Source organism: Rissa tridactyla, chromosome 2 (genome assembly GCF_028500815.1).
Source record: "Rissa tridactyla isolate bRisTri1 chromosome 2, bRisTri1.patW.cur.20221130, whole genome shotgun sequence".
Classification (NCBI taxonomy): domain Eukaryota; kingdom Metazoa; phylum Chordata; class Aves; order Charadriiformes; family Laridae; genus Rissa; species Rissa tridactyla.
Window position 1 is genome coordinate 81,502,360 of NC_071467.1, and position 24,898 is coordinate 81,527,257.

General features: G+C 36.3%; 1 protein-coding gene across 1 annotated transcript in view; it reads right to left on the bottom strand.

Annotated features, from left to right (window-relative positions):
• Positions 1–839: 839 nt before the first annotated feature.
• Positions 840–24,898, bottom strand: part of MARCHF11 (membrane associated ring-CH-type finger 11) — a 31,686-nt gene continuing 7,627 nt past the window's right edge. The window contains exons 3-4 of the mRNA XM_054190808.1: positions 8,271–8,463; positions 840–1,250 (exon numbers count right to left, since the gene is read on the bottom strand). Of these exons, the coding sequence (XP_054046783.1) occupies positions 928–1,250; positions 8,271–8,463 (516 nt within the window). The 3' untranslated portion in view covers positions 840–927. The remainder of the gene's footprint in view (positions 1,251–8,270; positions 8,464–24,898) is intronic.

Below are 24,898 nucleotides of genomic sequence, written 5' to 3' on the forward strand. Positions count from 1 at the left end.
TTGGCTCATTTTTAATATGATGATTCGTTACCTGGCAAAATTAAGGCTCTGCATTATTTCTATTTCAGTTTCCATTAGGATTTATTATTATTAGAGAACTTGTAATATACATTTCTTCTTTTTTTTTTTAAAAAAATGGAATGTCAATGTGCTATAGTTAGAATGGTACGAGAAATTCAAAGGCTGCTAAATTGAGCACCACTGCGTGGAAGGTAAAGTCCTTTCTGTGCACAGGCACAGCCCCAGCACCCCGCAGATCTTAAGAGACTCGAGAGAAAGTGCAAGACTCTTCCCCTGCCTCTGTCATACTTGTGTCTGACATCTTGCATGTCCATGTGGGAGAGCTAAAAGAAGAGCTGGCATCTTCCCTCGTGTTCTGTAGAACACCAAAGGGACTTCTGCTTAAAGGCAAAGGACAATATGTCCTTTACTTACTTTCATACACCTGAACTGAGCTACAAACAACAACAACAAAATAAAGACAGAAAAGGAAGAATACTTCACTTGTGTCAACATTGTTTTTCTTTTTGGAAGAAGGTTGTTCAGTTTAATCCTCATGAAAGTGGGAAAAATAACAGTAGTGGATTAAAGCCAGAGTTTAAGAAAATACATTTAAATATATTTTTGTACTTAAAAATGAGATTCCTCATCATTCAAAGACCTAAGAGTTAAACTATACTGTATACACCTCAGGTACAAATTGACAAAAGATCTAATAAACCAGACTATATAAAAAGCAAGAGACTTTTTTTTTCCAGAAAAATGTATTTGTGTTTTAGCTGATCATATAAAAAGCATTAAATTTTTAAAAAATTTGTATATATTTTTCAAGTGTTAATGGTTTCACCATTCATTGTAACTACATTCCAAAGTCCTGTAACATCAGGGCACATTATCCTTATCTGTGTAGCACAGTGAGCATAATCTTTACACTGAGGTGACTCTCATCACTACTTCCCCAGAGCCATTATCTTCTGAGGAATCTTCCTGAGGTCTCATGCGGTTGAACAGATGTAACAACACATAGCCACACTGGAATCGTGGTGAGGTTAACTGTGTTGGATGAACTAAACTTCTGTTTCTAAACGCAGTCAGTGGTAACCACAATGTCCTTCCTGCTGAGGGTTCTCCTCGATTGCTCTCTTCTATGTCTGTGGCTTTATCGTAATTTAACACATCCCAGTGTAGATTCACAGCCCTCCAGCGCTTAAACACTCGATAAACAGACGCACCTTCATGTACTATCAGTCCTGAAATTAAGGAAAAAAAAAATTAGTTTGTACAAAATGTCACTGGATACCACTTTGACAGCAAATACAGATGTAACACATTGTGATGAATCGGGCAATTGCCAGTGCCTATTAAATTACTTGTAACTCTGGTAATTCAAATAAATTGTACATATGCAATATAACTGTTTATTCATGTGTTTAAGATTGTGAGGCAGGAACATGTTGAGGAAATAAAATTGTTCTGAATGAAAGCGCAACATAAGCAATACTGTAATAATCTAAGCATGCCTAACTAAATAAAGTATTTAGGTTTAAGTAAACCGATAAAAAAGAACCTTACTGGCAGATTTGTAAATTGACAGTTTATGCTAGTATTATCCTTGTTCATGGTAAGAACTATTTACTGAAATTTGTACTGGTGTAAGTAGATCTTTAAGTAAGTTAGACCTTTGAACAGGATGTTCTTAAATTTTTTTAAGAGCGTTTTGTAGAATTCAGTACAGATACAAGCAAATCCAACTATTTCACATTCTTAGTTCAACTTGGGAGCACAGAAGATTTATGAAAACTTGAAACAGCTGTAAGCATAATGACTTTCCTGTCTTGCTTCAGCAGAGCAAGAAGAAACTAAATGTTAATATTAACTATGATGAGCATGGAAAGGGTGATAGGCCATGCTCATTCTCTTCAAAGTTCAGTAGACAAAAGTTGAGAAACATCTTTTTTGTTGAGACCCAGGAAATCTTTTAAAAGGTACTTCAAAGAAAATATAGAAGTATTTGGAGTCCTCAACAGACCAATCTGCTGATGAGCTTCCATGTAGTTAACATTTATGCTTATTGTATGCATGCAATTTTTTTACTTAAATTAAACTCTTCATTTTTCATATGTATATATGTATATGTATTTATACACATGCTCTTTATGTATAAGTATTTCATATATGGGTTTACTGGGGAGAGACATGGGACTTGAGCCTTCTTATTAGGTTTTTCCTCTGTTTCCCAACCAGCCTGGTAACATATGATTCTGAGCAATGTCACATTTTCAGTCTGACTCCCTGCTTTGGGAGGAGAGCAATCTGCCTAGCCAAAAACATTTATAAATTTTTTGTCCAGTGTGTCTCTTGACTAAAATTTTCCTATACATGGCCACATGTACAATGCGACCTGTGGAGTCACAGGCTACAGTGCTTTATTGTTCTTACACAATGAAATTGTTATTTAAGTGTCTGAGGTCTCTTAGTGTGGTTAACTGATACCAGAAAGGAGACATTCAAAGAAAGATGACACAAGCAGAAAGGATGATAAAAACATTTATATGAACGGCAAACCTCAGCTTCAAGTGCAATGATTTGCAGATAGCAATGCCTACTCTAACACATTTTTAAAGATCATTATACTGAAAGATGGAGAAACAACAAGATTGCTTTCAGAAGGACATGATAGTAAATGCAGCACCTCTGTAAGGCTTTCAAGTTGCCTAGAATTCATTGAAGCATCTGATACAGCAAAACTAATACAAAATAAACTTAATTAAATGCTAAATACTCTAAATGTATTTCGTATCAGCATAGCATTTTAGTGAAAAATTTTCATGATTGCAAGATGTATACCTTCATCTTCTCAGATATGTCCTAAAAATTTAGCAGCCATGTTAATACATAAATGCACCTTCAAGACTGGCTGTATTGTCTTAAAAAGAATAAATGTGTTTGATCACATACAAAATCCACAAACCAAATAAGCCATGGTTTTATTGCTGTGACAAAGATTGCGCCTTTTTTTGTTCTGTTGGATTTCCTATAGAATGATAAGGGAGATGAGCGTAATTTTCCCTCTGCTTGTCACTGGATTGTAATATTCTTTGGCTCAATTTCCCTCAAGACGGTGATGAAGCAAAATTGAGAGAACCTGCTTACCCCAATGTAAAGATTTTCGATACCTGCCTGCGCTCCATTGGAACCTGAACAGCATAAGGAAGCAGTTGAGAAGGGATCATTTAGGTACACGAAGTACATTTAAACAGTCAAAAGTATCCTCTCAAAATTATGACAGAAAAAGTCATACAACTTCTTCTTTTAGGAAGCTCTTTTTTGCTTTTTCTGAGCTTTCAGGATTTACTGAAATTATGTTTTCAAAGTTTTTTCAACAATAGCAAGGAAGAGATCTTTTCTTTAAAATGGAAGCTGTTATTCACAGATGCTCCAAAAGAGTTAACAAACAAAGCATCAAATATTGCAAGGCTTGAAATAAAATTGTCAGACTTGGAGAAAAGGAGCACTTCCGTAGTTCCTCCCATAAAAAGCTTTATTTCCCATCTGACAAAACTACAGATTGAAAAAGACCTATGTAGAAGAGGCAAAAGAATTCCAATAGATCTTTTGTCTCTTTGAAAGATATTTTCCACAGAGTGGGGGAAAAAAAGGCTCCCAGCATTAACAGTTCCAAGACCACAAACAAGGGGAAATCTGGGTAAGGTTTAAACGCTGGATATTTTCTAGTTCCAGAGGGCCTTTGATGCTGAAAATATAAGTAGTTAGTCACTAAAGTAAAGCTGTAAGAAAGTGGTAAAGAATCTCCTTTTTCTTAAAAGTTTCACAGCAATGAATGAGGGTATGAGAGCGAAAACAAGGATAAATCCATGAATAATACTGACTTGTTCCAAATACCACAGAGGACATAGGTACACAGTCCTCAGGAAAAAAATTACTTGTTTACCCAGATGATCCCAAGAGGAAGTGTTAGAATTCTCCACTGTTGTCTGTTCTGATATTCTGTCCAATTAATAGCTACAAGGAACAAAGTTTTGGGGTGACAGACCTGGCAAAATGTCCTAAGGCTCTAAGAAGACTTTACCTTCAGGATTTATTTCTGAGATGTAGGGATTGTCATGGGATCCAGACAATAGGATTATAGAGAGATCATAATTTTCTTTTCTTTTATCACCAAGTACTATGAGATTCTTTCACTCTATCCAAAGGATTTCTTACTCCGACTCACAAGACCACTTGAAATTTTTCATACTGAATGTCTTTACAGGCAGGCAACTCATCTTAGTTCATTAGGATTCGGTGGTATTAGGTTCCAAAGTTGTCTTATTTATCACACCAATCTTACTCATTTAGGAATGGTCCTCCCAGAAACATCACAAACTTTTACCAGGGAATAAAAAACCCTTTTCAGAAACAGACTTTACCACTGGACAAAATGTCATCTCTTAGTTCTATTCTAGGGACCACAGATATAAAAAAATGCAGTAAATTGCTCAAAGCACTAAAGTGAAACATGTCCACTCTAAAAATAGCTCTCTCTATATAACTCTTTCTAAACTATTTAGAATTAGATTAATGTGGAAAAAACCTACTTTCTGAGTAGAGGAGTATTAAGTGCAGCTAGATGCGCTCATTATAAGTAGCTTCAGCCTGTACATTTCTAAAACTAAGGAGTTATATGAATGTCGTTAGGCATCAAGTTCCTCAGCAGGGAAGAAAGGCTTTCAGAGGGCTATTCACACCTCACATTGGCTCCCATCTCTTACTCCCTTGCTGCAGTGCTGATGGCACCACTCATGTTTCTAGTGCAATGTTACAATCGCTTTTCACACTCTAAAGGAGCTGCACTGTTGTTCTGGGATTGCAAGTGAGCTGCTATCATTTGTGAGAAATGTTGTTCATGTTAGAACCATCTATGACTAGTAGTTATGATTATGTTCCAGTGAAAATATATAAGATTATATGACTTCACTGTTATGAGAAACGATTGCTAGGTCTACAAAGTAGAATGGCAGAGGCTTGGTGTACCCTCCTTCAGTAGTTAAATAAGGGATTTATATTATTTATTCCTTTCATATTAGCTCATGAATTTACTTCCTTTGGTAATCCCTGCATGGATGGTCTGATCCTAGCACTACCACTGCCGTAGCTCTGGGTTTCACAGGCAGTAGGTCTACTTGATTAAAATGTTCAAGGTTTGCCTTAGGGAAACTTCTACCATCAGCGAGAAACAAAAGAACAGCTTTATGACCAGTTTAGATGCAGAAATGTACAAACTACTGACTTGTACAGTTGAAACTAACACTGATAATTAAAATGATCCTGTTAGGAAGAATTCTGGAAAAATTTAGAGTAGAACAAGAAGAAAAATGGGTATCAATAAAATATGTACACTGGAATGAACAGAACTTATTATATTGGTGATCTGTAATCTTTGGGATCTTTTTTTTGGTGAAAAGCAAAAGACCAAGAATTAAAATACAAGTTACATGTATTTTAATCGAGAAGAAGGTGGGTGGTATGCTACGTATGGTATATAAATCAATCATTGGGAAAACAAATTAATATGCGCAAGTTTTCAAGGATGTCATATAAATTTGACAGTACCTTTAGGCAAACTGCTTTGCTTTTAAAAAAATACAGATATTTACACTCCACAAATGACCAAAAATATTCATATTGTTTATGCAAAGCTATAGGGAGGCATAACCAAAGGCAGTTGGAGTAAGTCTTGGTCATATCACCAGTAACTCAAGCACTTGTCTTGAAATATGTGCTGCACATGAAAACCCGTATGTCTGCATAGATTTTTCACCGAAATAAAGACAGATTCCAGTGGGAGTACAGGTATTCACTCACTGTAAATCCATCTGAAAACTATGAGAATGCCATGGATGACTAAACACAAGTAAGAGGAAAGGGGATACTAAGTAAGAACTGTGGCTGGCTGTAAGCATTACAAGCTTTATGATATAAGAGATTATATATAATATGCTATGGTAAAATCATATGTTAATACCTTTGGGAAGTCATCAGCATAATGGAGAGTGTTGGGGTTTTTTTTAAATCATTCATGAGTAATAATTACATCTATCTATTAGAGAAATTCATTGCAACATTTTAAATTAAGACTATCAATCTAAAATCCCTCACTTTATCATGAAAGAAAAAAGATAAAATTGAATAAAGTTGAATGTATTAATAAAGATTTTCAAGTGTTACAAGAACTCCCAGTCTTACAAGCGTACAGAATTCAGATTACTTGAAGTTATATACAGAATAAGTGGGCTGAATGAATCTGGATCGCTGGGATTCTACAATTACCAAACCTCCTTAATACAGCATCTGCATCTCCAGATACAGTTTAGTAAACTGCTAAGTCATATCTGTACTGAACTTTGTAATTACAAAACAGTATCCGAATGTTTAATTATAGTCAGTTTTACATAAAGATTTCCACATACTACTTGTAATGGGACTATAAAATATGCATTTATGTAATTACGGGCAAGTCAGTTTATCTGGTGGGTGAAGACAGCTGCACGTCCACTTTGCTCCTACATGGTGCCAGTTAGGCTAGAAGCTCCACAGCCACATGAGGTACATGTTCCGTAGCTTCTAGTCCAGAGGTGGCTTGAGCCTGGCTGGCTTAAAAGGCAGCTACATAACTGCATGTGCCAATCCATTGAATAGTTTACTTCTACAGATAAATACACTAATATTTCTGATTACCCACAGATGTTCTCAATTGATTTGGACATTAATGTGGTGATTAGGTATTTTAACAGTCGAACAAATGGAAAGAAATGGAAATAATTCGAAATAAGTGGTGATTCCAACCAGCTGATGCATACCAAAGTAAAGTTTTTACAATTGTAATCTTTGTGAAAAAACAGAATTCCATATAAATGAAAAGTTTAGAATACCTGAAGTACATTTTGTCTTCACTTAGTGTTTTTTTAAACAAAAGCAAAGACCTCAATATTGAGTGTTAAGCTTGAAAAAGTGGTACTCAGGAATCAGCATGTAAGAGGATATGTAGATGAGCCTTTTTTTCATTTAGAAGCTGAACACTTGTCCAGAGTACTAGAGACCTAGGCTTTGCTCATTTTTCTGTCTGAGAAGATCTGGGTTCACAGAAGAAAGCCTGTGTTCTAAAATATTCCAGAGTGGGCTTCTCAGAAAAAATCACAGAATAAACAGAACTGCTGATCCAGCAGAAATAGAAATGCTCTTGCAGTAATGGGATGGTTTCAATAAAAGATGACATGGCTTTATGGTTGGAGCAAGAGCCTAGATATTAGGAATCACTCTCTTTTTTTGCACCTTATTGAACAGAATTCAGCACTGTCCTGAATTCCCATATATGAGATGGGGATAACATCAACATTTATCACTCAGCAGTCTCAAAGAAAACATCAGAGAGCATTTGACTTCTGCATTTTCTTGGAATTGCAATTATAAGAATGTGGTGTAATGTTTACTGCAATTACTAAATTTTCTCTGCAAATAATCGTAGCTATGCTAACAATCCATTCAAGGTAGCTTTATCAAATACTAAAGGGATTTCTAATTAATATTTCTGGGTCCAGTATATTTTCAGAAATTCCAAAACTGTCCGAAATAGCTTTGCAGTAAATTGCATTTTCTTTTATAAGATTTCATCTAGAGTTAAATGACTTGAAACTTTTTAATATTAATGTAAGTTATTATAGTTAGCACTACTAGAGTGTTTCATAACAGTTTATGATGTACAAGGAACTCACGCCTATCTTCTGTGTTCTTTTCTGTTACTAGCACAGTAACATATATTAAGCCTGTGCAACTTAATTTTGGACATGTAGTTCAATGACATCCTCAAGGGCTTCTTCTGCGCTTCATGATTGTACAATCTAATGCAAAGTGGCATCAGTAGAAAACTTGACAGCGTGTAATTTTACTAATTATTTTAATGTCTTTGTTATTTTCATCAATTTAACTTCCTGAACTTTGCCAGCCATCTATTTTTTCAAGAAATCGAAACTGATTTTATTCTCACCACCAAGATCTTGGGGAGACACTTGATGAATCTGAGAGCAAAGTTTCTTTGGTTCTTTTCTCTTTGCAGTATTTTTAACACTGTAAAAAGCAATATTTGCCGAAGGTACCACCTGAGAATAAATCTGCAAAGAACTGGAGTGATCAATTAGAGTGACCAATTAGAAAAATAGATATAGTCACAGTCTTAAACCACAGTCTGTGCTGTTTAAAGATTTTGAGCTTACCTATGCATACTAGATCCATAAAACCATACATTCCATAGCAGATTTGAAAAAGGATGTCCTTTCTTTGCCATACTGCATAAGGGCTGAAGGCTGACCATAGAAGCCAAGTCACACTTGCTACTAAGAACAGAGATCCTAGGATTACAGCAACCATCTGCACTTTCTCAACCAGTGTTATAGTAATGCTTTGCCACTAAAAGAGAAACAGAGTTGTATAAGATAAAAATGTTATTTTCTGTGATTGTACATTCAACTCCACTTTTTTCCTGAAATCAAAATTATTTTAATATTTGTACATATCTTCATAAATCTTTACTAATATCCTTGATACTGGCATTTTATATAAACTTTTTTACCTATTTCACTTTTAGTTAAAGTGAAACTTATAGTTGCTTCCCCCGCCCCTCCAGCATCACTATCACCACCATCTAGCTGTGAACTTCAGAAGAGTTAATAGTTTTATTTCTGGTTTGAATACATAGGCAAAAAAAGATTTAGTCATAGGAATGGAACTCAACCTTTCATATTTGTAGGCTAATTAAGAGAATAAAAAAATGTTGGGAGGACAAACTTCAGTAGGTGTGACAAGTTGAAAGTGACAACTTTCCTTTCCATCCTGGCCCCCTCAAGTCTGAAGCCATTTTCCACTTTCCTGCTGCTCATCAAAGAAGTTCCAGGCTATCTCCAGACATACCAAAGGAGTTGGGTTAACCAGTGATAAAATTACCATGAGACACCTGCAGCTAGGATAGAAGCAACCTGAAGACTCAGGAGGAGCCCTGAATATAGGTACCATGAATATTTCTTTTCAGTGCACCTGAACTAGGTCCGCCTTTCCAAGGAAGGCTGTATTCTCTGTATGTGAGGTGATTCTTATTTATGGTATGACAAGATTTAAATATAGAAGAGCACGCTTACTGAATTCTGTCAAGATAAGGATAGAAATAAAATTTTGTCAAAACAAATAGTCGCAAAAGCAAAACACAGCATAAGGAAAAAACCATTCTAGATTACTCTTTACATATATGGTATACAGTTTTTCTTGGCCATAATTGTCTAAATTAGCTTGGCAGACTCCCCAGTCTAGCCCCATCACCTATTCCAGAGCTAGAATGCAGACTTCGTAGACTACCATCTTTCCTGTTCCTAACTTTGAACATACCTGCCCCTTTATATGGTTGCAATAGAGAAAAAGTGGAGAAAGAGCTACTGAAGTAGAGGCTCTATTACCTCTTTTCCCATCTGGCAATAATTTTTCCTTTTTGCTGTTACTTTATGAAAGCTTTCTCTTTTTACCCAGTACTGTATGATCATAGGATGCTAGAATAATTCAGGTGGTAAGGGGCTGTGGGAGGTCTCTAGTTCAACTTCGTGCTCAAAACAGGATCAGCGATGACATCAGACCAGGCTGCTCAGGGCTTTATTCAGTAACACCTTGAAAACCTCCAAGCACGGTGACTGGTCAGCCTCTCTGGGCATCCTTTTCCACTTTTGACTGTCCTCAGGTTGAAAAATGTTTTCCTTGAAAAATGTTTTTCTTATATCTGGGCTGGTCCTCTTTTGTTCCAATTTATGTTCTTTTCCTCCATCAAGTGCCACTGTGAAGAGCCTGAGTGAGCAACGAGGTCCTCTGGCCCTTTCTTCTCTTTACAGTTTTTTCCATTAACTTTTCTACTGTTGCCTGCCTAATTTGCACATCTGGTGCTGCATGCCTTCTTGTTGCAGCCTTCTGAATATAATAGTACAAAAAGATAGCTGGGTAACAATTTGTAAAATGTCTACCTTGAAATATTATCCCTTTACAATGAACTTACAAAACTCACGCTAGCTATTCCATTGAACTTCAGAGTTTGGAATAGGGCTATTCATATTAAATAATACCTTTTTTATGGTAAAGAAACTATGGTTATTCATTTCCTTTGTTACAATTTTTTTTATAGAGTCAAGGAAGGTCATTAACAAGTGATGTATGACAGAATGGTGTGAGCATCTCATGACTCAGCTATTACTTGTATACAGGATTTAAATGTCAGGACTGAAATTCATAGAACTCTCATTGGACTCTATAGGGATATGTTCAACAAGATTATTTTTCATTTCGCAGCTGAAGCCACATAGTGCTACTTGGCAGAAAACTGTCAAAAATGCTATTGGTTATGTATCTCTTGCTATCTTCTTTCATTATCAGTGTGAGACAGACCTGTAATAAATTTGTTTGGAATGCCTGAAATCAAAGTACATTTGCATGAAGTAAAGCTTTAACTGTCACAAAATATTAAACTGTCAAATTCATGGAAGAAGCTGGCAATAAACCGAAAAAAACCTGTTATATCACTGAAATAAACAGCAGATCTTTCACAGTGCAATTTCAACAATTCAGAAGTTCCTAAACTCACTTCAGTTTATTTTGATTTTCTTTTTTTAAAAAAACCCTTAGATTACTCATAAGTATTCTGCAAGATAGCACTGAACAGAAGGAAAAGTAGTCCAAACATTTGGGCTAAGTAATGTAGCATGCAGCCTAGATAGAAAGCCTATCCTATATTCTGGTGTTGTCTGACAACCAATTTCTATTCCTATCTCCCAATCCCAACCAGAATAACCACTCCTACCATCTTTTTCCATCTCATAAGGGCTTTCATTGGCATACCCAAACTACTTCTTTCTAGAAAAACTTGACCTTGAAAAGTCCTAAGAAACAGAGATATGATCCTCACCTCTTCCTCACATCTTCTCAAGAATGTGTTCTAGTTATTTTGCTGTTCTCCTGATCAGATGAATTGTCTGTCAAGAATGCAAGCAATTTAATCTCTCAATCTCAATCAATTCAGTAATTCCAAAGATTCAGCATATCAGCATGCTACCAACCAGGAAGAAGAGGTACGCCAGCTACTGAGAAAATACTTAAGCATTCCACAGGTTGTAGTTCCTAACTCCTTTGCCTTTAAAAATCAAAGAACACATAAAACAAAACAAAACAACCAAGAACCCCAAAAGGGGGTTGAATGTTTTCTTCTATTGCTCATCTACTTTGGCCTTTGTGTTATTCACTAACTTCTACAAATGAAGCTGTAGTCCTCTGCCTTCCTCAAGATAAAGGTCAGCAATAACCAAGCAATTTAAACATGTTAGGAAAGTTACCTCCCTATTAGCGTAATCTGTAAATTAAACTAATTGATGAGATCCCACAGTAGATAGAAGAGGAAGAACTGCATGCGTAAAATGGAAGGCATTCAAGAGGCCTGGAAGGTTTTACGCAAAACTGTTAACTTGCCTCCCAGTGCTAGTCAGTCTGCAGGAAGAATCCAACACCATAAGAGTGACAGGGTGGGATGGATTGGGATTAGCATTAACATGTGATCAGTTTTGGGACCTTGGTTTCTGTGTATGTCTCTTCTTAGAGCTAATGGTAGGAAGACCGTGGATATTCCTGATGGCTAACTTACCTCAACTGACATTTCCTCCTCCTTGTCCTCCTCCAATCAGTTTAGATTCAGAACAGTTTCAGATCACCTCTTGGGAAATGACTGTCTTGATTTTTTACCCATAAATTTTACTGAGTCTGGGTACAAATCATAAAAGGCGAACAGATCTTACTGAGACAGGCATATTTTTCACATAATGAAGAAGGTAGTTATGACATTATTTGCATGTAAATAAGTTTGGAAGATTCAGTCCTCTACTTAGCCATGGACACTATTAGCCATTAGGCAACAAGAGGAACTACATAGGACAGTATCGTTTGGTGGCATCGCATTTCACAACAAGGCTTGCGAAGACGAACTGGACTTGTGGTCACACTATTTTCTTCTACCTGAAGTCTTACTCACAGCGTAGCTAATATGTGAGTACACACTATGACAGACACCCAAGAAGAGAATAATCTAAGAGTAAGATTCTTTTTATAGTACCAAAGGCCAGTTAAACTTTACTTGTTTTCTCACAACCATTTACCTTATAGCATGCCCTGTCGCGTGTTGTTATAATTGCTTCACCTTTTAATGTCAAATTAATGGCTTAAAATAAAGAGTCACAAAAATAATGTAGTAAAATAATTCAGTGATCGTTAATGTTGAGAAGTTGCATTTAGAATTTAACAGACTGAATTATTTAACATTCCAAAATGAATGATCTCATTATTAGTGTGTCATAATTTAAATCCTTTATTTCAAAAAAAGTTTCTCATTTTCTTCATATTACTTGTCTCACAACTTGTAATTGCTCCTGATTATAAATTGACTTCCTAATTTGTTTTTGTCATTTGTTGGCTATACATTCCATCAGCAGTAACAGCTCTTTCAGCTAAGTATTTTGCCAAGTTAGAAAAGATCTATTCAGCCTTTTAGTGTCAGCTTCTGTAAAGTACATGACCTTAAAAAATAAATATTATGAGAAAGACTACCATTTTTGCTTAAAAACTAGAAATTGAAATAAAATTTTAAATATTGTGTATCTAGATAACTATAATAATACTCTGAGCAATTTTTCACAGATTCATTAAAAAATTTTCATTTACATTTCTATGAAACAGGACTCTATTTCATATCCCTTCCCATCATATCTGTAGTGTTATGATGTACCATGCCGTCCCTGTTGCCCATGAAAAGAACACATTTTACTTTAATATACAATGATGATGAAATCTTCCTTTGAAAATGGTGCCTTCATAAACAAAACATAATTCATGTTTCTGATTTTAATGTAATACTGTCTGTCCCTTGATAACTTCCTACACTTTTACTTCTACTGACACTTCATTATGTTTGGCTCTTTTAATCTTTTATTTACCACTGGTCTTCCTTTCATGAATCCTTTGGGAGTCTAATACATTAATGGTACTTTATAGTTCTAATGTTGACCCCAGAAATATTGTTCCTCTTTTCTTCTAAGGGCTCTGTCAAGCATAAATACCACGTAATTTCCTTTTTTTTTAAGGTTGAGACTTTCAGAATTTGAAAGAAACATACTGCTTTGATGGACTGTTAAAGAATAAAGTTAATACAGTTATATGCATGTTCTTACTAACATAAGGATGAATATAATATTCAAAGATCTGTCATCTTTGAGATACATCATTATTAACTTGGCTTTTTTTTAATGGTGCCTTGCAAAACCCCACTGATTATTGTAAAATACGTGGCAGAAAAATGATCTAAAAAGTACTGACTGAGACTGTGCTTGTACTTAGAATACATTACATCAAAAAAGTCTGCAATGAAACTACAGGTTTTTGGTTTTTCCTACATCCTTAATAAAGAACATAGGAAATTTCCTTATGGCTCCCCAAATGTGTACCTGTTTCAACTATCACAGTTTGTAATCCACCAAAATTCCTTAAACCAAAGAGCTGCTGGGCATTACCCCTCTCTTTTCTCTCAGAAACACAGCTTCTTATGGACACTGCTGACTGAAGCCTCTCACTCCCTCTAGTCATTCTGGAACGCATATTTTATATAAAAGTAACTAAAAATAGCTGGCAGTGACCTATTACAACGTAACATAATTAACCTGAAGACATATCAATTATATGACTTCAAAAAGTTTTTGTTAGATTGCTCTAATTGCTCGAATCAGACAGCTCGGACAAGAAGAAGTTCTTTCCCACTGTCATTCATTATGCATAGTAGGATTTGCAATCCACGTACATATGAACAAAGCTCCTACAGAAGCAAAAGAACACCATGATTTAGGTCCAACAACATTTTTGAGATGTCTGTTCCTTACTTTATCTTGTTAGTAGTTGAGATGATTAGATAATTAAGTTTTCTAACAAGTTTTGCCGTAAGCACACATTGACTGCATGATTTAATATGGAGTGATATTGTTAACTTATTGACCAACCTGGATAGAAAATGTAAAGTTTTGAGCGCACACACACACACACATATTTGAGATGTCATTTTTGGCTATAGGCTTCTATTACTATGCCTTTTTTTAAAAAAGAATCAATACCACAAAAATTGCAGCTCACCATTAATGCTTACCTATTTTGATAAATTATTAACACATAGAGTGCCTGTAGTCATAATGCCCATTATCTTTTCATTTATTAGAGAGCTCATGAATACAGATAGTTTGGCTTGTATGTAACTTATCAGTCTGCTTGGAAGGCTGTACCAATATTTTCCTTGCGACATTCTGAAAGGATAACATTTACTGTGGAGATACTGTCCATCTGTGCACCACACAAGCTATTTAGTTGGGACTGAGCAGAACATCTACACCTACAGTGGATGCATCTCAGACTTCTGAGTGCCCAGAAGCCTGAACATCCTGATCAATGTACAAAATCCACATTCTATTACATTCACCTTTCAAAATCTTACTATTTATTAAGCAGAATAGTTCAACGTTCTATCTTATGATTTTTTAAATGATGTTAGAATCAAGATCTGAGAACACAAGCAGAGCTGTGATGAAAACTGTATTAGTCTCACATTATTTTTTAATCTGAGAAATTATTAGTAGTTATCTTATGCTGCTGCCCAAAAAAATAAAAGGAATGAGGCAGGACTGCAGGACTGTGTGACTGTTTTCACTCTCTTAGAGACAGAAAGGGAATATTTAGCTTTAACAGCATATGGAGGTGAACTACGTCTCCACTTGATGAGGCATTCAGAGTTTCTGGAAACATCAATTCCTATTGATTAAAATAAGGTTATTAATCCTGTGTGTTAATCCTCCTGTTATTAAAGTAAGGATTGTAATTTTATCCAGTCTCAAAAGAAAGGCTGGCCCTTCACTAATGAGCATACCTGAACCAGGAATCACTCCACACTAACTAATATAGTATTCTCAACACCCAAAAGCATAGGAAACAAAAATATGAAACCTGCTAAATGTCCTATTTGTACCAAGTAGTATTTTTTTTTCTAATTCCTGATTTCCGCTTTTAATTTAGAATTGCCTGTCAATCTACCAGGATGAAATTCTGCCCAAAACAGATACCACAGAATACTTAAAAGTCACGGTGTCTTGTAGAGATGTATCTGTGAGAAATATGTAAGGTGAAAGTGAGCTTTCCTCAAGGCAGCTTTTAACTCATATAAGACTCCAACCAATTAAGTTTAGCTTAGTGGCTTGTTTCATCAGTATTTTGAACATTCCATGGACATGTGTAAATTTGGTGAAAGCCAGTGAATGAAAATTACCACTCTAAGTGAACAAATACTATTCCTACTGTAAAGTACGAACTGTTCAATTTCTGTTGCAGCTTTATTGGAAATACTGAGTTTCATTGCAACCTAGCTGTGCTCTAAATAGCATTACCTGAAATTTAAATATGAATGCATGGAGGAAATGAAAGCCTGCCATGGTTGTTGCATTCTCTGCAACTTAAGGATGATCTGCAAAATTAAACTGAAAACTTAGCTCAAGCATAGACTGTCATGTTATGGATAGATCCACATTCCTGGAATAACACTGAGAAAAAGATAGTTATTCTGATTACTCAGAGGAAGTAAGTCTCAGCAAGATTAGAAACCAGCTGCGGGAAGGAGGTATTAACAGTTTTCATGCTGTGTAGTCACTTAACCATGTTTTGCCTATACAACTCTGCACTTCTCTTGGGACACAAACAGAAGGTATCAAAAAGGGTTCTGGAGTTGCTTTTTCTTTCTCTTCTGGGAAAGGAACTGTTTGTAAATTCTAGCTAAAACTGTTGAAAAAAAAAAAGAAAATTTTTTTCATTACATGAAAAAAATGCTGAGCATGACGCTAAGATTGTGCAGCTCATTATGATATTAATGCACTCACCAAAGATGTGCAAAAAATTGCTCAGCATGGAGGGACAGAACAAGCTTTTTCCACGAAAATGCCCTGGCCACCAGTCAGTATATAGAGGCATCATCTGTTCTTGACTGTTTTTGTTGATGTCTTCTGGTCTATCTTATTGAAAGTATTCAAGTATTAATTCCAGCTCATTTACTGAAACTCACACTTCATCTGCTAGCTGGACTTTGCGAAAGTGCTGGCTACTCTTTCTCTGTCTTCTTGACTCTGTGAATAATTAAATAATTTTTTACAACACATACAAGAGGAAACACAGGGGGTTTATCTGAGAATATTCTACAGCCTAACGGTTGATGCATTCCCTTGTGAGAGACCTTGACTCAAACCTATTGTTCACCTGAGTTAAAGCAAAGTTTTAAACTTCCATCTCTAAAATACTATTTTAATAATTGACATTTACATAATATTCAGGATATTCAATAGTAGAACTCCTTCCAAGTAATTTATTGGAACACTTCCAGTTCCCATACAATACATAGATGTTCACTGAACCAAAGAGAAAGCAAATGAAATTGATTCCTCTATTCACATCACCTCCATAGGGAAGAATAGGGAGATGATTTTAGTACGGTACAAAGCATCAGGAACTATTTCTGACACTGGCCTATTTCAGTGGGTTCTGGATGCTGAAACAGAGGCCATGGAAAGGCCTTTCCTGGAAAAGAACCATATAAATGATGCGAAGGTGGAAGAAATGCCATATAATTGGAATTTTACAGTTCAAAGTTCCCAGTTCACTGAAAGAGGAGTCCTGTAAAGCATTTAAGTACTGTAAAAGGGGTAGAAAATGCTAAGTTTTGATGTGTTTTTCCATTCCAGGCACAATACAAAATGATGGTTAGGTCATGGAGCCAAAGAATGTAGATGTACAAACAAATTCAACTAGATAAGCACAGTTAAGAAGTTCTAAAGCATCAATTACCAACATTTTGTTTAAAGTACGCAGTATTTACCGCTTTCCACTATCTGCTTCTAGGCAGTCTATGAATCCAAAGACATGAAATCAAGTAGTGCCTCACCGTCTACTGTCACTAGATTCACCTGCATCCTGCAGCAACATTATTCACAGCTGAGAATCAGGGACTTCACCATAGTTCTGGCACAAAACAACTCTGTACCCTTGGTTAGGCACAGGATCTGAAGACGCACCTTCACTGTCTTGTCTTCTTCCTATTGCTATGTGGCAATGATGTGTTTCAGCAGTTAAGTCACAACCTCACCAGAAAACAACTGAGTACCAATATTGGCCTCTGGCCTTTTTGGCCCTGAACAAAAGCTAATTCACAGAATGGGATGAGAATTTCCACGTGAAAATCTGGAAGATGCACAACATGGGGGAAGAGACAACCCTGATTTCACATGCTTCTTCGTAAGTTATAAAACAAAGGAAACTTCAGATTTTGAGGGCAATAAAAAGACTAAAGAAACATATCCTGAGTTCAGAGGTAAGGTTGTTGCTTTATCTAATCCCTAAGAAAGATTATGGGTATCTTGGGCAAAGGTTAAAAGGCAGGATAATACCAAGGTATTGTCTACTAGCACTACTAGCATGCAATCATGAAGAAGACAATCCTGGGTTCTGGCTTGTACAAAATCTGGCAGAGCCTGCTCTAAAAGTCAATTAGAATGCAATTTATTAGATTAGCAAATCAATTAGATTGATTCTGTAATCAATTAAATGAGCAATAAATCTTCACTTGAAGACAATTTAGTCATAATTATAAAATTTTAGACTGTACAAATGAATACGGTAAATCACATATTGCTTGAAAATTTGGCTTAATGGAAGAATTAACTTATTTATTTATTATAATTGTTTTATATATTACATATTATGTATAATATATATAATTAAAACTTGATAGAAAAAGATGCACAATACATGTAGAAGAATTAATATAACCTATGCTTACTGAAATTATTAGTAACTATTATTTTAATTATTAAGTTATTAATTAAAAAAACCTAATAAACAGCAAAATTTTAAAAGTCAATTGCCATAGTTTTTTCAGGTACTGCTGCATAATCACAACCGCAAACTATGTTTGAATCATTAATCAAATTTTTACTAATAGTTTGGGGTAGCTATGGTTTTGATCACCCAGTTGCTTATAAGAATCATTTTTAAGATCTGAAAACATATAAGATGTAGTGCTTAATTACAGAAAATGGCAATTTAGATACTAAGTATCATCAAATATGATAGGTCTATCTGTAAAAAAATAAAATAGTTGCCTTTATAGTATACACTACACCAGAAACTCTATATTTCTCTCTAACCATATCATGAATATGTCTGAAATCCCTTAATTACATTATATTGCACAATATAAATGATGCTTTTGAACACTGAAAGTACCTGGCTTTCTGACTTGTTATATTGTGCATCGCAATTCATAGTACTGCAAGAAGCAATGGCTGTAATATCCAAAACTGTAATATCCATTCATATCATTGTGTTTGAAAGTCCCTAAACTATAAATTGTTCTTGGCTTAATGGTGCTTATATGACTTACACATAACCCATGTACCATCTCTTGCAGTATAAATACAGACATAAAAATAAAAATAGCCTCAGTTTCTCTCAAATAGAAGAAGTACCTAAGAGAATGAAAGGTAAGCGCACACCTATCAAAGAACCACTTACTCTTCTGCAAATTGTCGCTTTTCAAGTTCACGTCTATAAACATAGTCACATTTTGTTCCGTCTACAAAATAGTCCCCTCTTTACATTTTCTAATTATGTATGACAGAGGTATTAGTCCCCTCTTTACATTTTCTAATTATGTATGACAGAGGTATTGGTCTTCCTTTCAGAGGAGCAGCTCTCAGATTGCTCTGCCCTACAGTCAGCACTATTTCTGGATTCCTTAACAATATTAACAATAACACTTGGGCGCCGATGAAACTTGTTTAGGGCACACTTGGAAAAACACCCTAGTGATACTATAGGATAGAAGTCCCGAAACAACTCATTACCCACTTGGAAATTTTTTTGCACATAGAATGCTGCTCTTTTGACTTCTCTGGGATGGATAGAAACAGAAAAGTAGATCTTCAACTGGTCCTGGTTCTGCCACTGTCTGACTTCTGCCTTACTACAAGACAAAAATTTCTTGATATCCAAAGTTTGTGAGCAAATTATCCTTATGAGGACGATGCCTAATGAAGAAAGCAGGGAAGGTTTCTCCATCTTAGATTGAATTCTCTCTCACTCACTAGACTCTGAGAAATATCAAGACCATAAGCTGAGAAAACAGAGCATCTAAGACAGGTGACTGCAAACAGAGATAACGGAAATAGCTAGTATAAGATCTCATGGCTCAAAGCACACAGAGAAATAACTGGCTCAGACATGTGGTAAGGGGAGGACCTAATACTCTTTTTTGGGTAGGTTTGCCCAGTAGACCTGACTGACTGTCAGTAACTCACCCAGCATCCAACTCTGAAGTACAGAATATCAACTGTGGCTCAATACCCTAAAAAACTGTATGAAAAAAAAAATAATCAGGAAAATCGCCAGTATTCTGACACTGACACCAGACAGCTTTTGCTATGCTGCAGTGAAGAGAACCATTTCTGCCATATTGGCCTAGGGGATTCTATATAGAGGATAATAGAGAATTCTAAGGGAGAAGAGAGATTGAAGAAAGGAATGCATCATTTCTCCAGTCTGGTAACTGGGAATGAGTGGGCAGCCTCAGTGCTGAAGGAGAAAGGTTGGTATTTTTTTGTGACTATGAAAACAAGCCTCGGCAACTTTCCAATAGAAGAACAGCTTTTAGAATGTCACTTTTGAATGCCTGCTCATGGTCCACCAAAGTGAAGCAGCTCAGGCTCTCAGCCAACACATTAACCAAGTCCAGTGGTGGAATCTCCAGCAGACAGCTAAAAAGCTGCTACTTTGCACCCAGAACACCCTGCAGAGATGCTGAGTGCCACAGATAGACTGAGCAGTAGGATTGCGGCCTTCCAACACATACAGAAATTTTCAGAAAGTGCTTTTCAGAAATTGTTCAAGACCAGGCTGGAGAGGGTCTTGAGCATCCTGGTCTAGTGGGAGGTGTCCCTGCCCGTGGCAGGGGGGTTGGAACTAGGTGATCTTTAAGGTCCCTTCCAACCCGAACCATTCTATGATTCTGTGATCCTATGATTCCCCTAAAGTGAATGGAATTAGGCCTTGATTACCAGAAGGCAAAAAAAAAAGAGAGTGTAACTCCTGCTGAAGCAGGTCTTCATCCCAAGAATCTTCCTGACTTCTGTCACAATACTGGGAAAGGATTAGACAGCATAGTTACTGAGGGGAGTAGAGAAATAGTCACAAATTTAATGTCATAACCAAGAGTCACATCCTTAGGGATACATATGTCAGAGACAACAATGGTTCAGTACTTAGATAACCCAGCCAATTCATCAGCTAAGTTAGGGAAAGATTAAAAAGGAGAGAGTGACACTGGGGCAAAGACATGGCTTCTTATTCACACTTCAGATATGCTAATTCGGGGTCAGAGGACATAGCACTGTGGAAATGCTAAGTGATTTTTAAGTAAACAGACTTGAAGCCTGTACCTCTGAACCCAAACAAGGAAGAAAAGAACCTTTTGGAGGTTATCATGAGGACTTGATGCATGAGAGTTGTACAATGAAGACAAAGATTCACTTGTGTCATGTGATAAACACCAACACATCTGAGAGTCTCTTTGAATTACTGAAACTACCCTCCCTTCTGAAACAGCCTAGACTAGAAGACCGAAGTCCTTAGATCTTGTAGATCCTAATTGCTGGGGCTAGGTTCACAGCAATTATATCAGCGAGATCTACAAAAGCATGAGGGAAAGGCCCAGAGGAAAGACAAGATTCTAAAATCCCCACAACCATAAACTCTTCCCAGCGAATGCACAGCAGATTTTACACAAATTTCTAAACACACTCAAGTACATAGTAACCATATCAACTATCAGTGCAGAAACTCTAAAGTAGACACATTTCCCTAGAATAACCAGCAATGCCACATATTTTCTAGATCTTTTACCCAAGGGTATAGGAAGGAAAGGACAGGCTTAAGTAGAGGATTTTGAAATCCCCAACATGCATTTCATGGTCCCTCTCCTTATACGAAGTAGTGGATGATATGAAGATCTTTCCCTTAAATTTGACAGATATTAGAAGGCATCAGTAATTAATTGAATTACTATTTGGTGCAAGCATCCAGAAAGCAATGAGATGATAGGCAATACTCTGTAAATGCTGCCTGAGGAGGAAGCGACCCTCTTTACTAAGCCTCAGGAGGTTTTTAAGTCATCATTGTACATCTAAACGCAGGCAAAGTGTCCTTTTTGGAAGATGACATTGAATGATTCTTGTGGTCGCTAAAGAAGGAGGTTATGTGGAGGATGGTGTTGCAAATGCAGGGAAAGTCTGCGAGTGTAAGACTCTTGTATTCTATTTGTGTTATTCTAATGTGAGCCAGTGAGCTCACATCAGCTGTTACGCTGATTCCTTCAAGTAAAATATGTCACATTGCTTGCCTCCTATGAAACAGCAGCCCTGAAATTGAGATGCAGAATTTAGTCACCCAGGGAGGAACACAATGTGCTGGGAGTAACCACAGGTTATAGTAGATTGTAAATTCCAGATTGCTCAGATAATAGCAATGAAAGATACATAAAGAAGAGGACTCTATCTGTTCTTGCCCGATCTGCAGAGAGAGCTTCCTTAGCACGAAAGCAGAGAAGGCATACAGAAGTTTACTCTCATTTTCTCCAGATACAGTTTCCTGGATGCCAATTTTATGGAATTTGCCTTTTTCGAGACCCTTGTAGTGCTTGGAATAATTTTCTTCCAGTGTCAGCAGAGTAGCTGAATACACATGAAGCTGGCAAGTATTTCATCTTGGTGGTTTGGTTCATGACTTTCTGAAACTACTAAGGAATTTTTTTTTCCAATTATATCTGTTGTTTGGGCATAAACAACCCACAAAAATGAGTCTTAGCTCAGGAAATGGCCTCATCTGATAATATAGTTTGTGTGGATATCGATACAGTGTATTCCTGTACTGGGAATATGCTTGTGACAGAAATGGCAAAGTTTAATGCTGCCATGGAGGGAAGACACTGCCAGAAAAATATGCAAAAATATAGGAGGAAAAAATAATAAAGGGAAAGGCAACAGCATGTGGCTAAAACTGGAATACTCATTCTCCATCGGCTTCACTGAAATGTAAACAAAAGTAGCAGGAAAAAGGAATGCAGAAATAAAGAAAATAAAAAGGAAAGATGAAATAAATTAAAACAAAAAACAAAGAACCCTATGGGAAAAGAGTCGTGCAGGCAAAACTCACGATGCAAAGAGACTGTTCTGACTCAGACAAGTACTTCAAAAGAAGTGAGGCCAAATTGTTCTTTCGCTGTTGCACTACTGGCATGAAAGGAGGCAGAGGCCGTCCTTTGCACATTGCTGAAGCAATAGGAAAGAGTCTTCAGTCTGAATACAAAGCATACATTTTGGGATACATACGTACGTCCCATACATACGTATGGGACAAAAATGAAAAAAATGTAAGCGCAATACATTGAAAAGCTGTCTCCCCAGTTGAACAACTTAGGAAAGAAGTCAGCATGACTGCCAGTCATGTGCATGAAGCACTGAAGACTGCAGTGCAAACTGAACAACATTCAAAACCAAGGAGCATTAAAGCCAAGTTTCAAAATCAATTCAATAAAGCCAACTTTCTTTGACAAATTTCAGTTGTGGAAAAAACTACAGTGGCACTTCACAGTTGACACAGCATAACTGGTAGAGAAGCCAGGAGATTAGGACGGTATTTGGTACCCAGGGCAGGCTACTTACATTGCCAAATAAGCATGAGCTAAGGAATTATAGACAAGAGGTATAAAAGGAGTACACTATCATTTATTAACAAGTTTTCATATTGAGAAATAGAAGAAGCCTGCTGAAACAATCAGTACTTGGTTGCAATGTTTTTCACTAATCTGTGTTGATAGGAATTAAAATCTAAATCATCAGGATTTTTGACATAAGACAAAAAGACAAAAATTTGTGTTTGAAAAACTCACAAATCTTTCATCGCTAAATAAATTTCATCAATTTTAAGCTAGAAGGTCAAGACACTGGGAAAATATCCAATCAAACAGGAAAAAAAAAATGACAAAATTAGTAGCTCAAAGGTTCTTGAATGTGGGCTCCACACTATATTTTCAGCCTTGCATTGTTTACTTAGATATCCTAAGCATTTAAAATCGTAGTAACTACGTACATGTAGCAACTTTGATTCCCATTCACATTTCTCTTAACTTTTGGATTTATTTTTCTTATGGAATCTGTTGCAAGTATGTAATTTATGCTTATAATCCTAGTAATAACTTTTATTCAAGATATTTCATCTGAAAAACAACCTGGTGCAGTGTCTCATGCTAGCCAAATCTTTGGCTCAAAGGAATCCTTTTTTTTTTCTGAAGTATTTAACCCACTATTTAATACACCAAGATAATGACACTCTTTAAATCTTTCTATCCATATCTATATTTTTTACCACTAGATCAGGACAACACCTGTAATTAAAACTTTATTTCCAAGTACAGTTCACAGTTGTGCTAACTGTTGTTTCACACCATTCAAGCAATCAAACTGCCCTGAGCACAATTTGCACATTTCACAAATGAAACAAAGAAACAATTGCTTTTTTAATAAGCTACAGGAAATAAAAGAGTAATGTATGCGGGGCACACACCTACATACTTTTGATCCTTTTTTTAAAAACAGGCTCTGTTTTATTCATTGTATGTAGATACTTGATTACTTAGTATACACTTTGGAAGTCCAACAGAACTGCCTAAGTGAACACAAGCAAACTAGTTTAAAATCCATATGTTAGTACCTATCCATATGCTAGTACAAAATTGTTCTCCACGCTATAATCACCATTTCTTTGCCTAATCTATTTTTTACTGAAAATCCCCTATCTTAAATAGACAGATGTGAGCACCAGAGTGGCTTGTCTAGCTCCCTGCATGCTGTAGCTGATGCTCTGACGAGAATAACAGATTTCCTGAGTTCTATCAGCTGACATGCCAACTTTGACCAAATGTTCCATCTAGCAAAGCATGAACACATAGAGAATCAGGAAAGGAGATCTCAGGTGTTTGCCGGTGACACTCCAACCGCTGTAGCAAAATCACAAATACTATGTACACCTTCTAGATCACCTCTTCACTCTTCATCCATTCCAACCAGTGAGAAAGCTTAATTTTTGCCATACAATGTTTAAATCCTCACTAGACTAGGAATATCCAAGTTTCTGAACTGAATCATAAGTTTGAAACATTTGGTTTCCAATTTTTGTCAGTTCTGACGTAAATCTCCCCCCCTTCCTCACTCTCAGTTCTTTCACAGGACTCTCTAAAACAAAATCAGTCTCCTTCCCCTCTTTCCAGCGTCTATGTTCTGTGCATTTAACCCCTTTATACTTGATCCGCCCAATTTCAATTCTTAACTCTCTTTATAATCTCCCATGTTCCTTCCTGATGGATTCAGCTCCCATGTTGATGACCACTCTGATCTCTTAGATGAATATCATCTCTCCTCATTGGACTTAGAAATATGGTTCAGTGTTCATAGTCAACAAAACAGCCATTCATTGCTTTGATTAGCTTTTTACCTAGGTCTATATCTAGTCTTTCATTACTAGTTCTTCTTTATCCCTACCGAACTATCACTGTGATAACACTGTGATAGGATCAGTTCATTTGTTCACATATTATTCTTCATTATTTCGTGACTTTCAGATCATTGTTACTGATGATTCTTCTGTCCCCTGT